The sequence below is a fragment of the Rana temporaria genome, chromosome 3, assembly GCF_905171775.1.
Source record: "Rana temporaria chromosome 3, aRanTem1.1, whole genome shotgun sequence".
Taxonomy (NCBI): domain Eukaryota; kingdom Metazoa; phylum Chordata; class Amphibia; order Anura; family Ranidae; genus Rana; species Rana temporaria.
In genome coordinates this window covers 59,246,320-59,270,803 of record NC_053491.1, presented here as the reverse complement: position 1 = coordinate 59,270,803, position 24,484 = coordinate 59,246,320, and the positions used below count along the sequence as shown (strand labels likewise).

Here is a 24,484-nt window from a genome sequence, read left to right as displayed (position 1 = left end):
ACCCCCATGCTACAATGGGAATCAGACTTAAATGTTTCATTCTCCCCTGAACAATGGGATACCATATTTGAAAACCTACACAAATGCACCAAAACTACCACCATCAGAGAATCTGCCACAAAACTGCTTTATAGGTGGTATCTCACCCCTGCCAAACTTAACTCATTCTACCCATCAACATCCCCGCTCTTTCAGGGGCTGCCCTACACATGGGACACTATTACATATATTTTGGGATTGCTCCCACCTAAAAAACATCTGGCACAATGCAAGTCTCATGATTGATCGAATTTCAGGCAGAAAGATCCAACTAACTCCCCAAATGTGCATTCTATTCTCCCCCATACAAGACCTACCAATAGCCAATTCTAGACTAATCCACACTCTATTTAGCTCTATCCACTGGGCCATCACTTTCAACTGGCGTTCATCCAACGTACCATGACCTCAAGTTCTCAATCGTATGGCAATCATCAAATTATCAGAAAGAATACACCACACATTATATGACACCATGCATATTTACCAAAAAAAATGGTCTTTATGGGAAACCTCACTACTGGTGTAATGTCCACTACTGTTGTTATAATTAAGCACACCCACAGATCTTTTCCCACAAATGTTATATAGATTCAAAATCTAATATGTGTATTTTCTCATATGATATGTCTTTACTTGGATATAATGTACAATGTAAATTATTCTCTCACTTGTACATCTTCTACCATTGTTAAAATCTTGTACTTTGACCTTATCCATAATAAAAAACGTTTGTAACAAAAAAATAATTCACTCCCTGGTCCTTGGGTGTTCACTCTCTGGTCATCTATCGCTTTGATTACTGCAACTCTCTCCTCATTGGCTTACCTCTGCATACTCTATCCCCCCCTTCAGTCCATCATGAATGCCACTGCCAGACTCATCCACCTTACCAATCGCTCTGTCTTTGCTACTCCTCTCTTATAATCCCTCCACTGGCTTCCGCTCACCCAACAAATTAAATTTGAAATACTAACAACTACCTACAAAGCCAACCACAACTCTGCCCCCAGCTACATCACTAACCTAGTCTCAAAATACCAACCAGAGCAGCTGCTCTCATGCACATCACTGGATCGAGATTGGGCTCATGTAGGTATTGGGGGGGCCGCTGCACAAACACCTTTTTTCACCTTCATGCATTGAATGCAGGAAGGTAAAAAAAATAAAAACTGCAGCCTTTAGATCTACTTTAAGATTTGGTAAGGTGTTATAATGGGTATTTATCTTTATAGAGAGGGTTTATAAGATGTAGGATTAAGTTATGTTCTGCTCAGAGAATCGTGTGCAACAGATATAAGGCTATCCATATTATAGTGTATTCTTAAATATTAGCATTTTGTAGAGATGAACGTTTGTAGCTTTGGGCTGATGTTACAGTATCGTGGAATTTATGTCCTTTGATAGCCTAAGGTCATTAAAGGTCCATCAGTCAAGATACTGAAACAATCCCTCCTCTGTGCTGATAGTATAAAGGAAAGAAGTCTGCAGTCTTTCTGTCTGGATAACCATGTGATATAAAAATCATTTAGGTCAGCAGGACACCATGCTATGTCTTCTTGTTTCCCACTGTTTATTGAGGGAATACACAAACATCTCATCTCTGATACTGGAAGACACAAATAAGGCCACAATGAGGAGAAAAATACAGACATAAGTAAGTCATTATTGTATATGTAGCACCCTGCTCCTGATCACCAAGTGCTATGTTTAAATTTAGTGGGCGTCTGAGCTGGTAGTTAGCTCAGACTCTGATGATTAAGGCTAAATCAGACTCTGTTCCGGCTATGGCTGTGCTTGGAGGGTTTTCCCATTGTTTGTCTGTAGGTGGCATTACCACCACAGGCCAATGTTGGAACACAGGCAGGCCAGAGTGTATTGGGTGTCTTTCCCCCAGGAACAGCCCAGTGGGAGTGGTCCCCCCGCTGGGCATGCTGGGGAAACATACTTATGGGGCAGATGCCATTTTCTTGGGCCCTTTTTGCCTCGTGACCCTCCTGGCTTGAGGTATGTGATGGTCCATTTTCAGCCTCTGAGCCACGTTGGCCAGAGGCTGAAATTCTGCCAGGTAGGCCCAGTCGTCTTGACTGGGGCCTGCACTTTGAAGGTGATCCTGTGCTGTCTGTCCTGCGGGAGGAAGCCACTCAATGGAGGAAACCAGGGGAGGACCTGTCCTGGAGAGGACTAAGCGGAAGGCTGGTATCTCGGGAGAGGCCTGGTAACTTTATTGGAGGATGCACCATATTCTATGATGCCTTAGGCCCCGTACACACGACCAAACATGTATGCCTAAACTGGTCTGCGGGCCAGTTTCAGCAGACATGTTTGGTCGTGTGTAGGCGCGAGCGGGCCGAATTCCAGCAAACATTTGCCCGCCGGGCCTTTTCCCAGCGGGCAAATATTCCTGGACGTGTTTTAAAACCGTCCGCTGGAATCCTGCCCGCTCGGACATGTACGGTCGTCAGTACAGACCTACCGTACATGTCCGAGCGCCCGCCGTCCCTCGCATGCGTCGAATGACTTTGACGCATGCGTGGAAGCCTTTAAATCATCGTCGCGGCGACGACGCGGACACGCCCCGCGTATTGTTTACGCGCGGGCTTCTGTACGATGGTTAGTACAACCATCGTACTCTGGCAGGCATGTACGGTGAAAACGGTCCGACGGACCGCTTTCATCGTACATGTTTGCTCGTGTGTACCGGGCCTAACTGTGTTGCCGGGTCGGCTTAAAGGCTTTAAACTGAACGGCTGGAGATCCGGGGGTACTAAATCCTGTGGCAGAGGATTCTGGAACAGTTTATTTCTACTTCTAAAGAAAGATGTCCATCATCCCGGCTGCTAGGCCAGTGAGAGAGGTCTATCAGGGCGGGTGAGAAATACCCACTCTGAGGAAAGTGGTGAGTTGACTTTTGAAACCATAGAAGTTCCCCAGTGATCTGCATTGTGTGCCTGAACCTTCCCCTAACCCTCCGTCCCTCTACCTATACAAGTTTGTGTGAAAAAAAAAAACTTGAAATTAAAGGGATTTAAAACTTGTGTGGACATTGAAGTTCTAATGCCGCGTACACACCATCACTTTATGTGATGAAAAAAAATGACGTTTTTAAAAACGTCACTTTAATTGACCGTGTGTGGGGGAAAACGTCGTTTTATGTCTTCTAAAAAACGACCAAAAAAAATTGAAGCATGCTTCAATTTTATGTGTCGTTTTTCAAAACGTCAACTTTTACTTCACAGAAATTGACCGTGTGTAGTAAAAAACATCGTTTAAAACGACGTTTTTTCACCCGCGCATGCCCAGAAGCTACTTATGAAGCGAGCTTCAATGGAAAAAGTGGTGAGAACGTAACCTCGCTTTGCTAGAACATTGTGAGAAAAACGATGGTGTGTAGGCAACTTCGTCTTTGAAAATTGAAGTTTCAAAAACGTCATTTTTTACTTCACAGAAAATGTCGTTTTTTTTCATCACATAAAGTGATGGTGTGTACGCGGCATTAGACTCTCATCTCATCCCCTAGACAACGAAGAGCAAGGTAACGTGCAAGACCCAAAACTAAACCAGCTCCTACGGGGGTAGTGCTACATAAGATTTGGGCAATGCCTTGCCATTTGACTGTTATGTATGTATCATGTCTTGCAAACCTGAGGGATTTAGCCACGTGCTCAGAGTTCATACTATATAGCGGGGATGTCTGAAAGAGTACCTGTCACCTGCTCAATGCTGTCACATAGGGGCTTATTTACCCCTTGTTATAGCAATTGCGTAAAAAATCTATAAAAAAAAAAAGTAACGTTAATCCAAAGAGCTGTAAAGGTTTTTAAAATGTCACCTATGATGATTTTTGGACACTATGGCCCGGATTCACATACATCGGCGCATATTTATGCCGGCGTAGCGTATTTAATATACGCTACGCCGGCGCAGCGCACAGAGGCAAGCACTGGATTCACAAAGCACTCGCTCCCACTCGATCTTAAAGATACGCTGGGTTTCCTCGGGGTAAGCCAACGTAGGTGGAAGTGGGCGTGAGCCATGCTAATGAGGCGTGACCCCATGCAAATGATGGGCCAAGCGCCATAGAAGTACTTAAAATGAACGGCGCATGCACCGTCCCGTGGCCGCATCCCAGTGCGCATGCTCAGAATCACGTCGAAACAACTGCCTAAGATACGTCGAATCACTGCCTACGACGTGAACGTAACCTACGCCTAGTCATATTCACGTACAACGTAAATGACAAAAGATACGACGGCTTGTGTTCCCTGGTCAATACCTTAGCATGACTTACGCCTCATATATGGGGCTTAACTTTACGCCAGACGTACAACTTACGCAAACCGCGTATATTATGCGCCGGGCGCAACTACATTCGTGAATTAGCATATCTACCTCATTTGCATATGTGCATAGAAAATTAATGGGAGCGGCAAATGCGCCCAGCGTAAATATGCGCCTAGGATACGCCCGCGTAGGAAAGTTACGTCGGTCGTAGGAAGCCTATTTTCAGGCATATCTAGTTTTGTGGGCACGGCGCACAGATACGACGGCGCATATTTACACTTACGCGGCGTATCTCGAGATACGTCAGCGTAAGTGCTTTGTGAATCCGGGCCTATAGTTTTTGGCCATATCGCGGGCACACGCAATTTTAAGACATGGAATGTTCGCTATATATTTACTAGATGCAACTTCATGTTTTATATTTTAACCAAAAATGGGTATTATATGGTGTGTTTTTGTGTGTTTAACTAAAAAGTATTTTATTATATTTTTTTCTGAAAATTTGCTTTTAACCACTTAAGACCCGGACCATTATGGAGGTAAAGGACCTGGCCAGTTTTTGCGATTCGACACTGCGTCGCTTTAACTGACAATTGCGCGGTCATGCGATGTGGCTCCCAAACAAAATTGGCATCCTTTTTTTCCCACAAATAGAGCTTTCTTTTGGTGGTATATGATCACCTCTGCGGTTTTTATTTTTTGCGCTATAAACAAAAATAGAGCGACAATTTTGAAAGAAATTCAATATTTTTTACTTTTTGCTATAATAAATATCCCCAAAAAAGGTATAAAAAAAAACATTATTTTTTCTAATTTTAGGGCGATACGTATTCTACTATCTATTTTTGGTAAAAAAATCGCAATAAGCGATTCTCGATGGTTTGCGCAAAATTTATAGCGTTTACAAAATAGGGGATAGTTTTATGGCATTTTTATTAATAATTTTTTTTTTACTACTAATGGCGGCGATCAGTGATTTTTTTTGTGACTGCGACATTATGGCGGACACATCGGACAATTTTGACACATTTTTGGGACCATTGTCATTTTTACAGTGAAAAGTGCCAAAAAAATGCACTGATTATTGTGAAAATGACAATTGCAGTTTAGGAGTTAACCACTAGGGGGCGCTGAAGGGGTTATGTGTGAGCTTATTTGTGTTTCTAACTGTAGGGGTGCGGGGCTGGACGTGTGACTTCAGTGATCGTCGTTCCCTATATCAGGGAACAGACGATCACTGACATTGCCACAGTGAAGAACGGGGAAGGTGTGTTTACACACACCTCTCCCCGTTCTTCAGCTCCTGTGACCGATCGCGGGACGGCGGCGATCGGGTCCCGCACGGCGCGCGCACGCAACCCACGGCTGGGCTCTTAAAGACGATGTCTCTGTACGTGCCTGTGCCCAGCCGTGCCCTTCTGCCGACGTATATCGGCATTAGGCGGTCCTTAAGTGGTTAATAAACAGTTGCGCAAATATCATGTGACATAAAACTATGCACTATTACCTTTTTATGCTACAGGGCCTCTGCTTTCAGAAAATATATAATGTTCTGTGGGTTTAAGTAATTGTATCGCCAAAAATTAAGATTCTTATATGCGACAAATAAAAGAAATGGCTTTGGAGCCATACTGGTTAATAAAATTGGGCAAGAAAAGTATATATAATAAAATATAAGTATATAAAAAATATATACAATATATAAACCTAACTTCCAATGTATAGCAATAAAATCAGTCATATATGTGATGGGTTGTTTTGACAATCAAGGGCCCAATTGCCTAGTTATGTGGTCATGTGCTTTTTAGGCATTTAAAGGTGTTTGGCAGGGATCATAGGACCAAAAGCTTGGGTTTTTGATCACATGGCCAGCTGTCAGGAGCAAAGGAAAATGTTGTGTAAGCTACAATTCACCAGAGTCATAGTGTCAGGTCACCTGTGGCCAGAATGATAAGTGCACCCTGTTGGGGTCAGGGATGTACCACAGGGCAGTGAACCCTATAGCCGACTGCTGCAATCAGAGAGGAAGCGTGAGCCCAAGATTCCCCAGGGCGCGGAGTCTAAGACCCAGCTATGTGTTCACCAGAGCCTCTAGTGGTGAGGATGGCCTTCGCTGCAGCTGGATCCAGGTCGCGACCCCTGGGATCCCCTAGGTCACGCTCCGCAGGGAAAGAGGGGAAGCAGCAACCAGGACAAGCGATAGTGATGGGTAAGCTGAGGTCAGGGCAACAGGCAGACAAGGGTAACCGAGGGACAGGCAAAAGGTCAGGGTCACAGGCAAACAGGAGAAATCAGGGACGAGCCAAAAAGGGTACACAGGAAGGTAAACGTAGCACACTGCAGACAGGAACTTAAGCTAACAACAAAGTTGAACAGCAAAGCAGACCTGCAGTGCAACAGTTAATATAGACTTCCTAGGATGGCCTGGGGTGGGGCCATACAGGAAGGAGAGATGATAAAAAGGCAGCCAGAAGAGGGTCAGGCCTCTAATGGACACATGAGGAGAAGGTAAGCTGCCAGACATTATTGCATGTCCATGACACATAGCTTATACAGGGGTATAGAATGCCTGTGTGACAGTGCTGATTGGTCTGGCACTGTCACATGGAGTGCGCCACATGCTCCTTCATACAGAGAAGTACCAGGTACAGTAAAACCTTGGATTGCGAGCATAATTTGTTCCAGAAACATGCTTGTAATCCAAAGCACTTGTAAATCAAAGCAAATTTCCCCATAAGAAATAATGGAAAGTCAGATGATTCGTGCCACAAACATTTATTCATATGTCCTTCCGTTTATAGTCCATATAAAAAGATTATAGCAAGGTGATGGGTTGCGAAACCATAAAAATGTCCATCCACAAATGGCGGTCTCCACAAGGGGATTAGAAGCAAAATCCAGCAGGAGCTCCAGAGTATCTAAGAGAAGAGAGGCGCCATGAAGTGTAGCAATATGGTTATATTTAATGAATGATTTAGCAACTCGCATGGTTGATGGTTAAAAGAGGCACATGGCACAGGCATCCAGGGTAAAGCTGTCCATATAGACCATCCCCCACACCGCCGGCTCTCACTGCTGTCAGTCTGCAATCATGACCGGGAAGACTACTCTGTAGTAGAGCGATCTGAAAGCGAGGCTTGAACCACTCGTGGAGCGCAGTGTGGAAGGGACGATGCCAATGGCAGTGAGGAGGATGGTCTATGTGGACAGCTTTACCCCGGATGCCTGCATACTTAGATGTGCCTGTTTTATTCATCAACCACGTGAGTTGCTAAATGTTGTACCTTAAAAGGGTTGTAAACCTTTGTGCTATTTCACCTTATTGCATCCTACGCATTAGGGTGAAAAAACACCTTGCAGTCACCGCCCCCCCGAGCCCCCGTTTTATTTATCTGAGCCCCGAATTTCTGAGGGCGCAATATGACACGGCCGATGGGGGGGCATACAATCGCGGCTATGGACACCAATTGTATGGCATGGGAGCGCGTCCGCAAGCTAACCCCCTCGAGATAGAGCTTCCCAGAGGGGGCTAGCTCTTGCGGGGAGGAGCCGCGAGAGCCGCCGTTAGACCCCAGAAGCGGACGATCGGGGCCACTCTGTGCAGAACAAACTGCGCAGTGGAGGTAAGTATGAAATGTTTGTTATTTAAAAAAAAAGTGATCCTGTAGTGTCACTTTCATTAAATTTTACCACATTGCTACACTTATGCCACGTAAACACACGATCGGAATTTCCAATGGGAAAAGTCCGATAGACTTTTTCCATCGGATATTCCGATCGTGTGTAGCCCCATCAGAGTTTTTTCATCGGAAAAGTTTAGATATAGAACATGTTCTATTTTCCTCTGATGGAATTCCGTCTGAATTCCGATGCGATTTGGCCGGGCAAAAGCCCAATCGTGTGTACGCAGCATTAGAGGTGCCTCTCTTCTCTTCTATACTCGGTTGTGATGTGACGCTACTCCTTATATCAAGACATCGCTTGTATATCAAGTCAAAATTTATTAAAAAATATTGCTTGTCTTGCAAAACATTTTCAAACCAAGTTACTCTCAAACCAAGGTTTTACTGTATTTCCTTTGATTCCCAGTGCTGCATGGGGGAGCAAAGTAAAGATAGGTATATGCTGGGGAAGGGTGGAGGATTCAAGTCAATTTTATTTGCTCTAAATGGCAAAACATTGAAATCTTAGTTTAGGTCTGGTTTAATGAAATCTTCAATCCAGTTATTAATAGGCATGGCAATCAACAGTTATATTGTCTTCCCTTGAACCCACCTGCTGAGTGTCAATATCTGTCAGGGTAAGGCTGTTTGTAGAGATGGTCAACTTGACATTGATCCCTGAAAACTGGAGGTTGCTCTTCCCCAGAACAGACGACAGAAACTTCAGAGGAGGCTGAAGGAAGAGACAAAGTTATCAGTTATTTTCTCAAAGCTTCTAACAATACCCTTTATATGATTTTCATGGACTGTTACAAATATCCATTGTCTAAATGGGATGTCTGGATGGATGAATCATAATAAGCAAACCATGATAACCTTCAAATGGACACTTTGACCAAAACCTGTATCCGACTGGTTGCTAAATATAAATCACTGATATACAAAAGTAGCTAAAATAATATGCTTGTACTTCCATTCTATAACTGAGCAGATCCCATGAATAATGCTTATGCAGTATTTCCTGTGGAATATCTCATTTTAACAGAGGCGTAGTACTTTATAACAGGACAAATGTCATATGTTTTTTTAACTGTATAAAAATATTCATTCCCAACATTATTTCAAAAAGCATCGTATAGAATTGTCTTTCTGCCCCAAATCATTAGCACAATTCATTATTTTGTACCATAATTTTCACTTTCCAACTGATATTTTTAATATAGTTATTGTGAAACAATAAAGTTTAATGACAGACCTATTTGCATATGAAGGCTGCTGTTCTGATGTATGGGTTATTAGTGACCAGTCCAAGTTTAGGGACTAATGCAGCCATTTTCGACTAGGATTCCATGGGTTCCTCCTGAGTTTGCTAGGGGCCCCCCGAGCTGCGGCCAACTGACTTCTTATGTGGTGGTACCGGCATAAATCTGGGTCCAATGCCACTAGGCGATCACAAGTGGAAGTTCTAAACCCCCAACCCCCCCACCAGACTGGAGCACCAGCTGTCAGACATTTTATTATTTTAAACTGAATTCCAAATACTGCTATTTTTGCATGCATGTGCCATACCTGAGTGCATCTCCCTGTACATCTTCCCTGTCCCTGGTCTCGGCCAATTCAATCGCTTCTCCTCGCGGCCAATCACGCTCCTCACGCTTCCTGATTGGCCAGGAGGAGGAGGAGCAGGAAGACAATAGCTTATATTAATTTGCTATTGTCATACAAGTGAGCCCACCTTTTTTTAAGCCAATTATAGCCTCAGGCTCTAATCATGTGCTTAAAAAAAATTTCCATTGCAATCCATGACTCTGCATGTAGATTAGGGACCAGGCACATGTTTTAAGGGGGCGGAGCCCCTGCACCCCGTATGGAGCCGGCACCACTGCTGACAGGATTGCTTTAAAATGGATGTAAACCCCAAAAAATTCGCTTGCAGACATGCACAGCTTCTTGTCTATGTATATTCTGATGGGTGTTTAAACTGAACCGCGGATCACCCCATATTTTGAAAACATTTACCAAAACACAGAAAAGACAGCCAATCCTGTGAGAGCTGGACGGGAGAGGAGAGGAGAGGAGAGGAGGAGAGGGGGATGTGAATTGTGCACTTTACAGAAGTTGTGCATGTCTGCAAGCTAGTGCACGAGATATGTAAATAAATTGTCACTCAAGCAAGGACTTTGGTCTTTATTTGGAAGTCTGTTTTATTTCACTGAACAATAAAAAAGAGGATTACTCAGCGCTGGATTAACTCTGTGTGGCAAGACTGGGCACAGATGATAGGAAATCTTATTCTCTACATTGTGACATAAAAAATTTTTTTTGGGGGTTTACATCCACTTTAAGGAAAACGTAATTATGTACAGTTACCCAACTGAAGGGTTTAAAATTCAGAGCAAGCAAATTAGGCAGGTGCTATATGATCCCAATACATATGCTAAGTGATATGTAAGTAAAATATTAAATAAATCTCTATGTAAAAGAAAGCTTTCTCAATTTTCTCATTTATGTATATTATGTCACAATTTTACCACTATTTGATGGCGAAGTTCTAATTACACATTTTACATATTAAGCCTGTTCTCTGATATGAAGCATTCCAGATTTTTTATCCTCCCATAAGGCTTTCCTGTTTCCTACCTTCTACATAATCGGTAGCCTGCTTGGATTATGAAACCAGACACATTTTCTCGGATGGTGAATTATATGGTAATTTGTTAATTGTAAGACTACGTATTTCCCTATACAATTTCTTCCATCACTCAAGTCATACAGAGGATGATTCCACTAAAATCACATGAAACAAAAGAGCTTTTGAATCCCACTGAAAGATCACATGATTAAATTATTAAGTTATCATGTGTCATTTCTTACTGGAAATAGAAAAACTTGAAAGTTGACCCCTACAGACCCTGATGGCACTAGAATCTCAAGCCTAAAAGTAGTACTTTAGAGCCATGCAATGCTTTCTCTAGTTTATGGAGACATTGTTTTATGCAGCTATTACAGTCTTAAATAACAAAGACCCTAGAGAACGAAACCCAAAGGTGACTTGTTATCTGGCAATAACACTTCCCAGAAGTCCTGGGCTCAGCGCAAACCAGAGACACTACCTTCATGTATGTTTTCCTTGCATTTGTATGGGTTTTCTTCAGGTATGGTAACACCAAACCCAAAATTAGCTTTTTATTAACATTAAAAATAGATATAATGTGACAGATATTCCACGGTAACACAAAATACACCTTTCGTAAATGTACAAATGAACAAAGTTAGTAGTAGTTAGTCACATTGTTAGACTTGTTCTGCATTGTTGAAGACGTTTCTTAGCTTATCCAAGCCACTACTTCAGTTCTTATCAATGTCAGGAACATAGGGCCAGATTCACGTAGAGCGGCGCAAATTAAGTTACTCCAAACGTATGTCATTTAAGTTACGGCGCCTTAATTTTGTGTTGTAAGTGCCGTATCCACAGTGCATTTGCGCCAGCGTAACTTAAATCCTGAGGCGTAAGGCGGGGCTATTGCAAGTGGGAAGGAAGTGGGCGTGCTCCATTGTAATGAGCCGTGACCCCATGCAAATGAAGGGCCGGCCGTACTGCGCATGCGCGCACAAATCTGCACCTCACTGGGCATGCTCAGAACTCGGCTCGGCGCAATCAGTGAGATAGGTAAAAGGCCAAGCGTACTTAGTTTGAGAATCGCCCTGTGTATAAATAGCCCCAGACAAACGCACTTCCCTTGCAAAAGTACATCCCTGTTTTCCCCTTCCTAAAGCAAGTTGCTTTTGCTCTGTCGTCTGTTGGTGTGTGTTGGTGAGTGTAGTGTTAGATAAAAGATTTGGAGGAGTAGTAGATTGTAGTAGCTGTGTTTTTTTTCTGAGTGTTTTTTCTGTTTGTTTTTTCGGTGTTTGTTTTTGAATTTGTATTAGCTGTCTGCTTGTGTGGTTTGATTTTTGTGTGTGTTTGTTCTGTGTCTTTTTGTGTGTGTTTGTTCTGTGTCTTTTTGTGTGTGTTTGTTCTGTGAGTATTTGTGTTTGTTTGTTGTGTTTGTTTTTTGTGTTTGGTGCTGAGTGTTGGGTGTTATGGCACTGAAGCGGAGGGGGTTGAATTTTTCTGTGAGAGAAAAGCAGATACTTGCTAGGGCCATCACCCGTTTCGGGCATTATTTGCATGGCCCTGAGAGCCGGGACACCACCCCGGCCAGGAGGAAGGAGATCGTTCAGCGAATTACTGACGAGATCAATGCAGGGGGGGGGAGACGAGGACCCCCAGTGGGATTCAGAAGAAGATCAACGATCTGAGGAGCCTGGTCCGGGAGAAGATGGCCAAGATAAGTGCCCATGCCACGGGCACTGGAGGAGGACCACCCTGCTCCGACAGGCTGACTGAGGAGGAATGGGCAGTGGCCCAGTGCTTCCACAGACAGCAGGTGGTGGGCCTGCCTGGCTTTGAATCTGATGATCCTGTGAGGACAGGTCATTTTTGGGTTTTTCTATCTGGTGAGTAGCATGTGTGGGTGGGGGAAGGGAATATGTGCCAAGTGTGTGGATCCTCCAACCTGTGAATGTTTTGTGTCCTCCACAGATGGCCAGGAGATTGCTGGGCCATCAGGCCAGGCTGCACCACCCCCAGGACAACAGGCTGCAGAAGAGCCCCAAGAAGGACAGGAGTCCCCAGGGGAGGGGAGTGGCCACACCTCACATCATGAGGAGGTTGAGGGGGAGGAGGATGAGGGGGGGATGAGGATGAAGATATGGACATTGCCAGGGAAATCCTTTTGGCTTCGGATGTGGTTCCCCCTGAGGCTACCCCTGAGGCTGGCAGCAGTCAGGCCACCATCAGGGGTAGCCCCTCCCACTCCTCCCCCAACAGGCCTCCCCCACAAGGGTCTCTCTCTCCCCTCCTCCCAGGCCACAAGACTCAGCTGCAGGTAGGAAGGCTACCCATAAGACCAGGGGGGTGGCCGAGGTTCTGCCGGCCAGTCTGCGGAGGGACCATGCCCTTCAGACCCACCATCTGGGTCAGATCAACCGGACTTTGACCCAGATGGAGGACAGCCTGGGCTCAATTAAGGAATCACTCACTGATGTGACCACAAACTCCTTGGCGGTCATCACATGCTTTTGTGACCTGCAGACCGCAACAACAGGCGTGGCCCAGGAGGTGAGTGCCCTGACCCAGGCTGTCCACGACAACACCCGGGCTGTCCAGGCCAATACGGCAGCCCTCACACTGAGTCTGAACAGGATAGCAGTGGCCTTGGAGGGCAGGCCAGCAGGAGGACAGTCACCAGGGGAGGCTCCTCCTTCCCCTGCTTCCCCCCCCCAGGAGTCTCCCCTGGTTGGCCGTGGCCGTGGCCGGCCCAGGCGTAGCTCACGCCGCCGCCGTTAAGTTTGGGGGTACTTTTGATTTTTTATTTTTATTGTTTTTTTTATTATACTGTGCTTATGATTTGTTTTATGTGTGTGAATGATGTATGAATGTGGGGGTGACATTCCTGATTAAATAAGGGTGTCACCCTCAGTTTTGGTGGATTAGGGATCCCCAGGACCAGGGAGAAGTGATCCCAGGTCCATGTGAATGGTGTATGAATGCACAGTGACATAATTGGAGCCGTGGCGTGGCGTTACTGCTCCCAAGTACCATTGGGGGTACTTGGATCTAATCCAATTAGATGTGCATGTGATGTGTCTGTGCTAGGGACCACAGTGGGTGTGCATGCATGCATTCTCATTGTGCCATGATTAATGAGTGTGCTTACTGTGCATAGATGCATTCTGCGAGGCGTCTCCTGACTGCTGTTCCCTCAGAAGAGGGGGTACCCTCGGTTACTAAAGTCACTAGTATAGTTATGAGCATGGATGCCCCTGGCATGGTGGCATACAGATTGTTGTCCTGCAAGTGTGTGTGCTCAGCTCTTCCTTAATGGTGTTGCTTTACCTGACATTTACACGGCTGGTGCAAAGTTAGGGCACCTTTTATAAAGTGTAATTTTACACCATTAAACTAGCAGATGCGCACAGGGCGTAGCCTACGCCGCACACACTTAATTTTGTGGATCGCCTTATCTCCCTCATTTGCATCTTTGCCTATCAAAACAGTGGTGTGTCTAGTGTATTTTGCGTTTGAAGAAGCGCCGGTGTAATTCTTTTAGGTAGGACGGAAAAAAATGGATTTCAGGCGTATCTCGTTTTGAGGATACGGCGCAAAGATACGCGCGGCGCATTTTTCAATTACGCCGCGCATCTCGAGATAAGTCGGCGTAAGTGTTTTGTGAATCTGGCCCATAGTCCCAGCATTTATATCCAACCACCATGGTGTGTGTCAAAACTGATGTTAATTGTCCATAAAACATTCTTTTTTTTTTTTGTTTACAAACTTTTATTGAAAAAATAGATAGTGGTACAAATCTATATATAAAAAAAAAAAGACAGTGTCATTACAAAAATTGCGATTAGCTCATATCAGAAACAGAGCCATTATAGAACACAGCAAATCACATAAAGGTTACAAGCATCTTCAAATATCGAGGACAACATGAGAGACTATGAATCAATGAACAAAGTTAAAGTCAAACCATATCTAAAGGGACATATTAAATTGATGGGTTTAGACTGTGTTGAAAAACAGGGGGAAATATTCGGACCAGGGGGACCATTTGCTTTTATAAATGTGCATAGTGTTTTGAAGTGTGTGGGATATTTTTTCCATCAGGTTTATCTCATTGATCTTGGGTTTGAGTGGGCCTAGGAGAATTGTTGGAGATTTCCATTGGGATGCTATCAGCCAGTGTATGGCGACACAAATTGTATGGATAAGTCTCATTTGGCAGGTGGAGAGACCAGTGATTGGTGAAAAAAATAAACAATTATGTATTGTTAGGATAATTGCCTTATCTGATATTTTGGAGGCAAAATTTTCCAGTTGTGACCAAATGTTTTTGACTCTGTCACAGTGCCAGAAAATGTGGGGGAATGAACCTAAAGTGTTGCAACCTCTAAAGCAAGAGGGGGAAACTGAGGGGAAAATGGAATGGAGTTTGGTCGGGGTATAATACCATCTTATAAACACTTTTAGTGCTGTTTCCTTGATTGGGATAGATTTGGTGCATTTATGTAAATTGTTTATACAGTTATCCCAGTTTACTGAGGAGTAGGTGATGTTTAGGTCATGTTCCATAAAACATTCTATGGTGATTGGATTGAGGCATCCGTGCTACCTTTGTGTATATAAATACTGAGGTATCTACATAAAAAACTCATTAGAACTGAAGAAGTGACTTGGATAACCCACAAAACAACTTCAACAGTGGAGTTGCTTACTCGTGTAAGGTAAGGTAAACTTTCCTAACTGAATTTTAAAAAGGTCTGTGTTATAAAGTTGGTGCATAGAGCAATAATGATGAGCAATGGGAAATCAAATTTAAAGGGTCACTAAAGGAAACATTTTTTTTTAGCTAAATAGCTTCCTTTACCTTACTGCAGTCCTGGTTTCATGTCCTCATTGTTCGTTTTTGCTTTGAAGTAGCTGTAATCCTTCTCTGATCTCCACACTTCCTGCTTGTCTGGCTCCTTATGAAAAAACTCATGCGAGCTTCTCACTGTGGTCCATGATCAAGAAGGTGTGATTACTGTGTGTCTAAAACTCCTCAGAACCAATCAGATTCATTTTAAAAACAAACACTGCCCTGTGTTTGTTTGTTTTTGTTCTGTGTGTCTCTGTACTTCACAGAAACATGAAACTAGTTTAAAAACGAAACTAAACTGCAGGCACATTATATGATTGATTTTTATCTATTTTTAATCATTTTTAAAAGGAATCAGTTAACTATTATGTCTCTATACCCTGTAAACAGCCATTTCAGCAAAAAAAAAAAATTCCTTTACTGCTCCTTTAAGTTTTCTATACAGCTGCACTTTTCATATTGCTCTATGCCTTATTAAATAATAATATTAAAAAACGAAAACTGCACTAGTGTACTAACTAAACAACCTAAAAATAGCTGCAACTAAAACACCAAACAAATATAAACAAAAAAGAAGTTGCGCTAATAATGATCAAGTAAATACACGTGATGAAGTGAATTAATGATTAAGTAGATAAATAAAATAAACCCTGCAATGTTAAAATGGTGAAAATTAAACAAAAGTGCAGATGCAATAAATGCAATAAAGATCCTATGAAATTAGATAAAAGAAAAAACTTGTTGAATAAACAAGAGCAACCAATTCAGCAGATAAATGAATATCATAAATTGTGCAATGGTAATAAGTGAATCAACAGAAACGACAACAAAAGTAAAAAATATAAAAAAGCATAAAGATAAATAAATAAGCGTCTCTTCCAAATGTTTTTCAATCCGAGAGTAGATACTGAAAACACCAGTGAAAAATCTTCAAAATTCAAAGGACACCTTGAATCCACCACCACATAGACTAAAGGCTTAAGCCCTGTACACACGATCGGTTTGTCCGATGAAAACAGACCGATGGACTGTTTTCATCGGACAAACCGATCGTGTGTGGGCCTCATTGGTTTGTTTTCCATCGGTGAAAAAAAATAGAACATAATTTTAATTTTTCCTATGGATAAAAAAACTATAGAAAAAAACAATCGTCTGTGTGAAAGTCCATCGGTCAAAGATCCATGCATGCTCAGAATCAAGTCGTTGCATGCTCGGGAGCATTGAACTTTATTTTTCTCAGCATGCCGTAGTGTTTTACATCACCGCGTTTTGGCATGGTCGGATTTTTGACTGATGGTGTGTAGGCAAGACTGATGAAAGTCAGCTTCATTGGATATCCGACGAAAAAATCCATCAGATTAGATTCCATCAGATATCCAATCGTGTGTTAAACAAGCTGTGAGAGCTTGTGGCTAATACCCAGCCAGGGTCTTTGAATCCTCCCAACACCTCCAGTTGCTAGCGAGCCGGGGGTTCCTGAAGTCCTGATGTATAATCAGCTATCAGACAAGTGGCCACAAACTTATCCTTTGATCCAGGAGAATACAGAGAGCCCTCTCCACCATGCATTCCAGAGGCCTTAACAGGAACAGCGTCAGCAGGAACTAGAGGGGTAAATTTCCACCTCTCACTTCCTGTTCCTGTTAAGGCCTCTGGAAAGCATGGTGGAGAGGGCTCTCTGTATTCTCCTGGATCAAAGGATACTTCCGTGGCCACTTGTCTGATAGCTGATTATACATCAGGACTTCAGGAACGCTCGGCGCGCTGGCCACTGGAGGTGTCAGGAGGATTCAAAGGCCCTTTCTGGGTATTAGCCAAAAGCTCTAACAGCTTAGCTGGTAAGTCTTCAGTCATGTGGTGGTGGATTCACGGTGTCCATTGAATATTGAAGATTTTTCACGGGTGTTTTCAGTATCTACTCCCGGATTGGGAAACATTTGGAAGAGATGCTTATTTATTTATTTTTATGCTTTTTTATATTTTTACCTTTTGTTGTCGTTTCTGTTGATTCACTTATTACCATTGCTCAATTTATGATATTCATGTATCTGCTGAATTGGTTGCTCTTGTTTATTCAACAAGTTTTTTCTTTAATTTAATTTCATAGGATCTTTATTGCATTTATTGCATCTGCACTTTTGTTTATTTTTCACTTTATAAACCTGATTCTGTGTTATTCTATATTATGCTGGAATAACAGCAGTAACCTTTTTAAAATTTTGTTATAGTTTGCTACAATTTAAATACTATGCGCTATTTACCTTTCGTTTTCTTGCAGCTCCTTTGGCACAGGGCACAGCTTCACAGAGGCGACTTATTGCTTCCCTGTAGACGTATTAAAACAGCAATTTAGCTTAGATCGGGATATTCAGCATAATAAAAAAATATATTAGAATTACGCATTTAAAGTGTTACTAAACCCACAACAGTAAAATCAGTCTGTATATACAGTAAAGCATGCTTGTTATACTCACTAGCGAACCTAAGGGGTTAATCCTCTGCATTTAAAAAAAATGCTTTTTGATCCATTCTTCTCTGATCCTACCCTTTTTTCACAGTCCCCAATCCAACTCCTGATAGAACAGAGGCTAGGGGACAGGCTGCACATGCTCAGTTTGGTGTGTAATGCTAGAGAGGTGTTTTTTTTTCTTGGGAGAGTGCATGTGATCAGCACAGGACCAATCAGCAAGGTTCAGAGGGTCAGGGGTCCTGCAGTCTCATAGGACAATCAGGGGAGAATGAAAACTCCTCCTACAAGCTTTAACCGGACACTGATAGAAGTCACAAGACTGTGCTAACTGCTAGTAAGAAAAAGGTATTTATCAGTTTATATTTAGTAAACCTATTGCATTTCCATGTTCTGTGTTCCAAGGGAGACCAGATATAGTGAAATCAGGCTCCTGGGATTAGTAACACTTTAAAGGATCAGTTCACCCATTTCAGTTATAGGTAGTCTCCTAGTGGAACTGGTTTCCCTCACCTTACTATATTTTTTGAGGATTCAGGCAAGAAGTCATCCTTAATATAGTTCCTGCCGTTATCCATGCACACCTTGTCCAGGGGTGCTTTGTAATTTACCAGCCATCTTTATGTGTTCTTGCACCTCCTTTTAATTTTTTCATAATAAAAATAAAATTAAAAATTAAACCGTTACAGTTGATTGTATTATAAAAAAAAAAAAACGTACTGTGTTGAGTAAAGATTATGGGGGAGATTTACTAAAGCTGGTGCACACAGAATCTGGTGCAGTTGTGAATTGTAACCAATCAGCTTTTATCTTCTGCTTGTTCAATTAAGTTGTGACAATAAAACTGGTGAGAATTTTGAAAAAAAATACTACGGGGTAGATTCACGTAGTTCGGCGTTTCTTTGTGCGGGCGTAACGTATCCTATTTACGTTACGCCTCCGCAACTTTTACAGGCAAGTACCGTATTCTTAAAAGAAAGTTGCGGCGGCGTAGCGTAAATAGGCCGGCGTAAGCCCGCCTAATTCAAATAGTGAAGAGGTGGGCGTGTGTTATGTAAATTAGGCTTGACCCGACGTGATTGACGTTTTTCCCGAACGGCGCATGCGCCGTCCGTGGAATTTCCCAGTGTGCATTGCTCCAAAGTACGCCGCAAGGAAGTCATTGGTTTCGACGTGAACGTAAATTACGTCCAGCCCCATTCAAGGACGAATTACGCAAACAACGTAAAAAATTAAAAATTTGACGCGGGAACGCCGGCCATACTTAACATTGGTACGCCGCACTTACGCCACCATATAGCAGGGGTAACTATACGCCGGGAAAAGCCTAACGTAAACGGCATAAATGTACTGCGTCGGCCGGGCGTACGTTCGTGAATTCGCGTATCTTGCTGATTTACATATTTCAACGCGTAAATCAGCATACACGCCCCTAGCGATCAGCGGAAAAATGCAGTTACGATCCGACGGCGTAAGAGACTTACGCCGGTCGGATCTAATAGAAATCTATGCGTAACTGATTCTATGAATCAGGCGCATAGATACGACCGGCCGGACTCGTATCTTGTCTGTGAATCTACCCCTAAATTTCTAACATTGTTTAGATCTAACTAATTGTCACCTATCCAAACCTATTAGGCTCATACACATGTGCATAAACATTTCCCTTTAATCACGTGGCCCGATCATGAAAACGGCACTTATTAGTATTATTGCTTTTCAACCTTGGAAATTGGCTAGAGAAGATAGGGTGTTATACATGAGCAGGGTGACACATTGTATAGCGAAGCAGTTGATTGGTCATTGTATCTTTCTTGAACCCTTTGATGGATATTTTCCCATCAAATATTTTAGTCCAAAACACAGCTGAGAATTGTATGATCTCATTGTTCTCATTCAAATATTCCACAAAATGCTCTAACAGGCAATCAGAACGTCATCTACATATCTCAACCTCATCTTGATGTGTCTAAAATGTCTTCTTCCCATATTGTAACCACATCTTTATTGGCACAATGAAAGAGAAATGATTGTTTGCTGGGTTCTGTTTTAGTTAGAACATATCGACATGGTATCTGTGTGTTCTTTACTTTATTTACATATCCAAAATCATATAGTCAGGGGGCCAGATTCTCGTAGATCCGGCGTATCTCTGCGGCGGCGTAACGTATGTCATTTACGTTACGCCGCCGCAAGTTTTACAGGCAAGTGCTTTATTCACAAAGCACTTGCCTGTAAAGTTGCGGCGGCGTAGCGTAAATCACCTGGCGCAAGCCAGCCTAATTCAAATTAGCCGGGTAGGGGGCGTGGAGCATTTAAATTAAGCGCGTTCCCGCGCCGAACGTACTGCGCATTCGCCGTCCGGAAAATATCCCAGGGTGCATTGATCCAAATGACGTCGCAAGGACGTCATTGGTTTCGACGTGAACGTAAATGGCGTCCAGCCCCATTCACGGACGACTTACGCAAACAACGTAAATTTTTAAATTTCGACGCGAGAACGACGGCCATACTTAACATTGGTTGCCCCTCATATAGCAGGGGCAACTTTACGCCGCGCAAACCTAACGTAAACGTTGTAACTTCACTGCGTCGACTGCGCGTACGTTCGGGAATTTGCGTATCTAGCTAATTTGCATACTCGACAGGGAAAACGACGGAGGCGACACCTAGCGGTGAAAAAAAAAATGCATTTAAGATCCGACAGCGTAAGAGCCTTACGCCTGTCGGATCTAATGGATATCTATGCGTAACTGATTCTAAGAATCAGTCGCATAGATACGACGGCCCAGATCAGGACTTACGATGGCGTACATGGCGTTGCGCCGTCGTAAGCCCTTTGAGAATCTGGGCCAGGTTGTCCCAGTACATTTATGGATCTATAGTAGATTAGAGGGTAAACTTCACTGGGTCAAAGACAAATAGTAAAATATTTTTTGTAAAAATAATTCAGTGACTCTCAACTGCCTTTAAAGGGTTTGTAAAGCATTTTTTTTTTTATCTTAATAGCTTCCTTTACCTTAATGCAGTGCTGTTTTCATGTCCTCATTGTTCGTTTTTGCTCTCAAATTGCTGTAATTCTTCTCTGATCTCCACACTTCCTGGTTGTCTGTTTCCTGATGACCACAGTACTGGGAGCTTTCTCCCTGTGGTCACTAATTAAGGAGGTGTGATTACTGTGTGTCTAAAACCCCACAGCACCAATCAGTTTCGTTTTCCAAACCATCACTGCCCTGTATTGGCTCTTTGTCTCTGTTCATCACAGAAGCATGAAACAGCATGCAAAAACGAAACTAGAAACTGTAGGTACATTATATGATTGATTTTTATCTATTTTTAATCATTTTTAAAAGGAATCAGTTAACTAGTATGTCTCTATACCCTGTAAACAGTAATTTCAGCAAAACATTTTTTTCCCTTACAACTCCCTTAATGTAGCTGAAAGCAATGACTCTTTCTGAACATTTCCTGTTGGGGATTTCTTTGCTATCCCTTTGAGCAATATAAAAGAACAGTATCGTCAACAGCATGTACAAGCTATACCTTCAACGACACCTACAAGCTATAGACACGTGTTATCCAGGGTCAGGGTGGATAAAAATACAATGATTTTTTTTTTTTTTTTAATGTTTATTTTTAGAATTACCATATATACTCGAGTATAAGCCAAGTTTTTCAGCACATTTTTTTGTGCTGAAAATGCCCCCCTCGGCTTATACTTGAGTCACCTTTTTGCGCCTGATCTCCCGGACTTTGGGGACCTGGTACCGGCCGGCTGTAGGTTTTATGTCTGGAGGACCTACGGCCAGGGAGCACCAATTTTTCAAAGTCGGGCACCCCTTCCATATACTTCCATGTTAAATGGTCATTTCTCTGGTGACTTTGGGGACCCGGTACCGGCTGGTCGTAGGTCCCCTGGACCCGGAACTTGGCACATGTAGCCCCATTTCTCTCTACAAGTGTGCACAGTTTGTTGTCTAGGGGACCTACGGCTGGGGAGCACTGATTTTTCAAGGTCGGGCACCCCTTCCATAGACTCCCATGTTAAACGTTAGTCTAGTCATGGGCACAATGAGGCATAGACACAGGGAGGCATGGGCACAGTGAGGCATGAACACAGTGAGGCATGAACACAGTGAGGCATGAACACAGTGAGGCATGCAGATGGACACCCTATGCTTATACTTGAGTCAATACGTTTTCCCAGTTTTTTGTGGTAAAATTACCATATTTATCAGCGTATACCGCGCACTTTTTTGCCCTGAAAATCAGGGCAAAATCCTGGGTGCGCGGTATACGCCGATACTCGCTTTCCCGCGCCGAGTTTTGAATACTGCGCCGACATATACCGAGCGCAGTACACTCGGGTATAGTCGGGCAGTCTCGGCTCCTTCCGCGCTCACGTCCTGGACGTACAGGACGTCAGCGCGGGTAGCCGAGCATTGCCGACAATACACGAGTGTACTGCGCTCTATATATGTCCGCGCAGTATTCAAACTTGGCGCGGGAAACGAGCGGGGAGGACACGAGGACGCCGCAGAAGGACGCCGGACCCGCCGAAGAGGACACCGGACCCGCCGCAGAAGGACACCCGAAGCCGCAGAAGGACACCCGAAGCCGCAGAAGGACACCCGAAGCCGCAGAAGGACGCCGGACCCGCCGAAGAGGACACCCGAAGCCGCAGACGAACGCCGGACCCGACGAGGCCGCCGATGGACGCTGCGCAAGACACCAAAACTGTAAGGCCCCGTACACACGAGAGGATCCATCCGCTGGAATTGATCCGCGGACCGGCTCCAGCGGATAGATCCCCTGGTGTGTACAATCCAGCGGATCTGTTTCCGCGGATTTTTATCCCCTGGGATGGATTTCAAGCGGATCAAAATTTGAAGACATGCTTTCAAATCTATCCGCTTGAATCCATCCCAAAGGATTGATCCGCTGGTCTGTACAGACTCACCGGATCAATCCGTCCGAAGGGATCCCCCCGCATGCGTCGTAATGATTCGACGCATGTGTGGAATTCCTTATATGACAGCGTCGCGCACGTCACCGCGTCATCATCGCGGCGACGGCGCGACACGTCATCCCGAGGGGATTTCGGCGCGGATTTCGATCCGATGGTGAGTACACTCCATCGGATCCAAATCCGCGCAAATCCTCTCCGGTGGACCGTATCCGCGGATAAATCCTCTCGTGTGTACTAGGCCTTAGTACAAAAAAAACTTTTTTTCCACAGTATTCGGGTCAACTTTAGGGGTGCGCGGTATACGCGGGAGCGCGTTATACCGCGATAAATACGGTAGGTGCCTCGGCTTATATTCGGGTCAGCTTATACTTGAGTATATACGGTAGATTTTTAAAAAAAAATGCTTTTGGAGTAAAAATCTATCCAAAGATAGCTTTCCATTTGAGATACATTATTAAATTAGTTTATTCAGCATGAAATGGATCTCAGTTATGTAGCATGAGGCTGTATATTATGCAATATTAACATTTTTGGTAAACTTTTATGAATCTAAGCCCTTCGGATCGTAGGTGTAATACTTTGCCGGCCGCTGGGTGGAGTTTGCGTCGTTTTCTGCGTCGGGTATGCTAATTAGCTGATTACGGCGATCCACGACGGTACGCGCGTTCGTCGCATTCTCTTACGTCGTCGCTAGTCGGCTTTTCCCGGCGTATAGTTATGGCTGCTATTTCATGGCTTATATTTAGACTAGCCATGTTAAAGTATGGCCGTCGTTCCCGCGTCGAATTTCAATTTTTTTTTTTTTGCGTAAGTCGTCCGGGAATACGAAAGGACGTAACACACGTCGCCGTTCAAAAAATTACGTCGGGGCGACGTCATTTCGCGCAAAGCACGGCGGGAAATTTCAAAACGAAGCATGTGCAGTACGTTCCGCACGGGAACGCGCCTAATTTAAATGATACACGCCCCATTTGAATTAGGCGGGCTTGCGCCGGACGGATTTACGCTACGCCGCCGCAAGTTTACAGGCAAGTGCTTTGTGAATCAAGCACTTGCCCGTAAAACTTGCGGTGGTGTAACGTAAATGACATACGTTACGCCGCCGCAAATGTATGTGAATCTGGCCCTGTATGATTAAATCGGTTCTGATATCGCTGTTTTACTAACCTGACAGCTCATTATTCTAAATAGGTAACCTTTATTTTGTTTGCAAATACTAAAGATTCTAACTACCAGCAAGAATACGTCCTCATATTTAAAAAGCACCTGTAATTTCAGATCCATCATGGCAGCGCTTGTTTGCGGGCATCCACTCACCTGCTGCCACCATGTCCCTCCCCTTGTTATGTCACTGCTGCATCACCAGCCATCCTATTAAAGTGAATGGGACTGTCGGTGAGTCAATAGCGGGTCAGAGAATGAGGACCGCTGCAGGACAGAGATGACAGTTGCTCTTTAAAAATTATGATTTAAATGGAAATGATTTAAATCAAGTCCTTACTAGTGATCTAAATCATGATTTAAATTGTGATTTAAATCGACTTGATTTAAATCAAATCCACCCTGTCCAGGGTGAAAAGGTCAACAACATCTTCCA

At 43.6% G+C, this 24,484-nt stretch overlaps 1 protein-coding gene across 1 annotated transcript in view; it reads right to left on the bottom strand.

The window, feature by feature from the left end:
• SHC4 (SHC adaptor protein 4) overlaps nucleotides 1-24,484 on the bottom strand; it is a 142,945-nt gene that overhangs the window by 56,590 nt on the left and 61,871 nt on the right. Inside the window, exons 3-4 of the mRNA XM_040342647.1 lie at nucleotides 17,713-17,776; nucleotides 8,599-8,718 (exon numbers count right to left, since the gene is read on the bottom strand). Of these exons, the coding sequence (XP_040198581.1) occupies nucleotides 8,599-8,718; nucleotides 17,713-17,776 (184 nt within the window). The remainder of the gene's footprint in view (nucleotides 1-8,598; nucleotides 8,719-17,712; nucleotides 17,777-24,484) is intronic.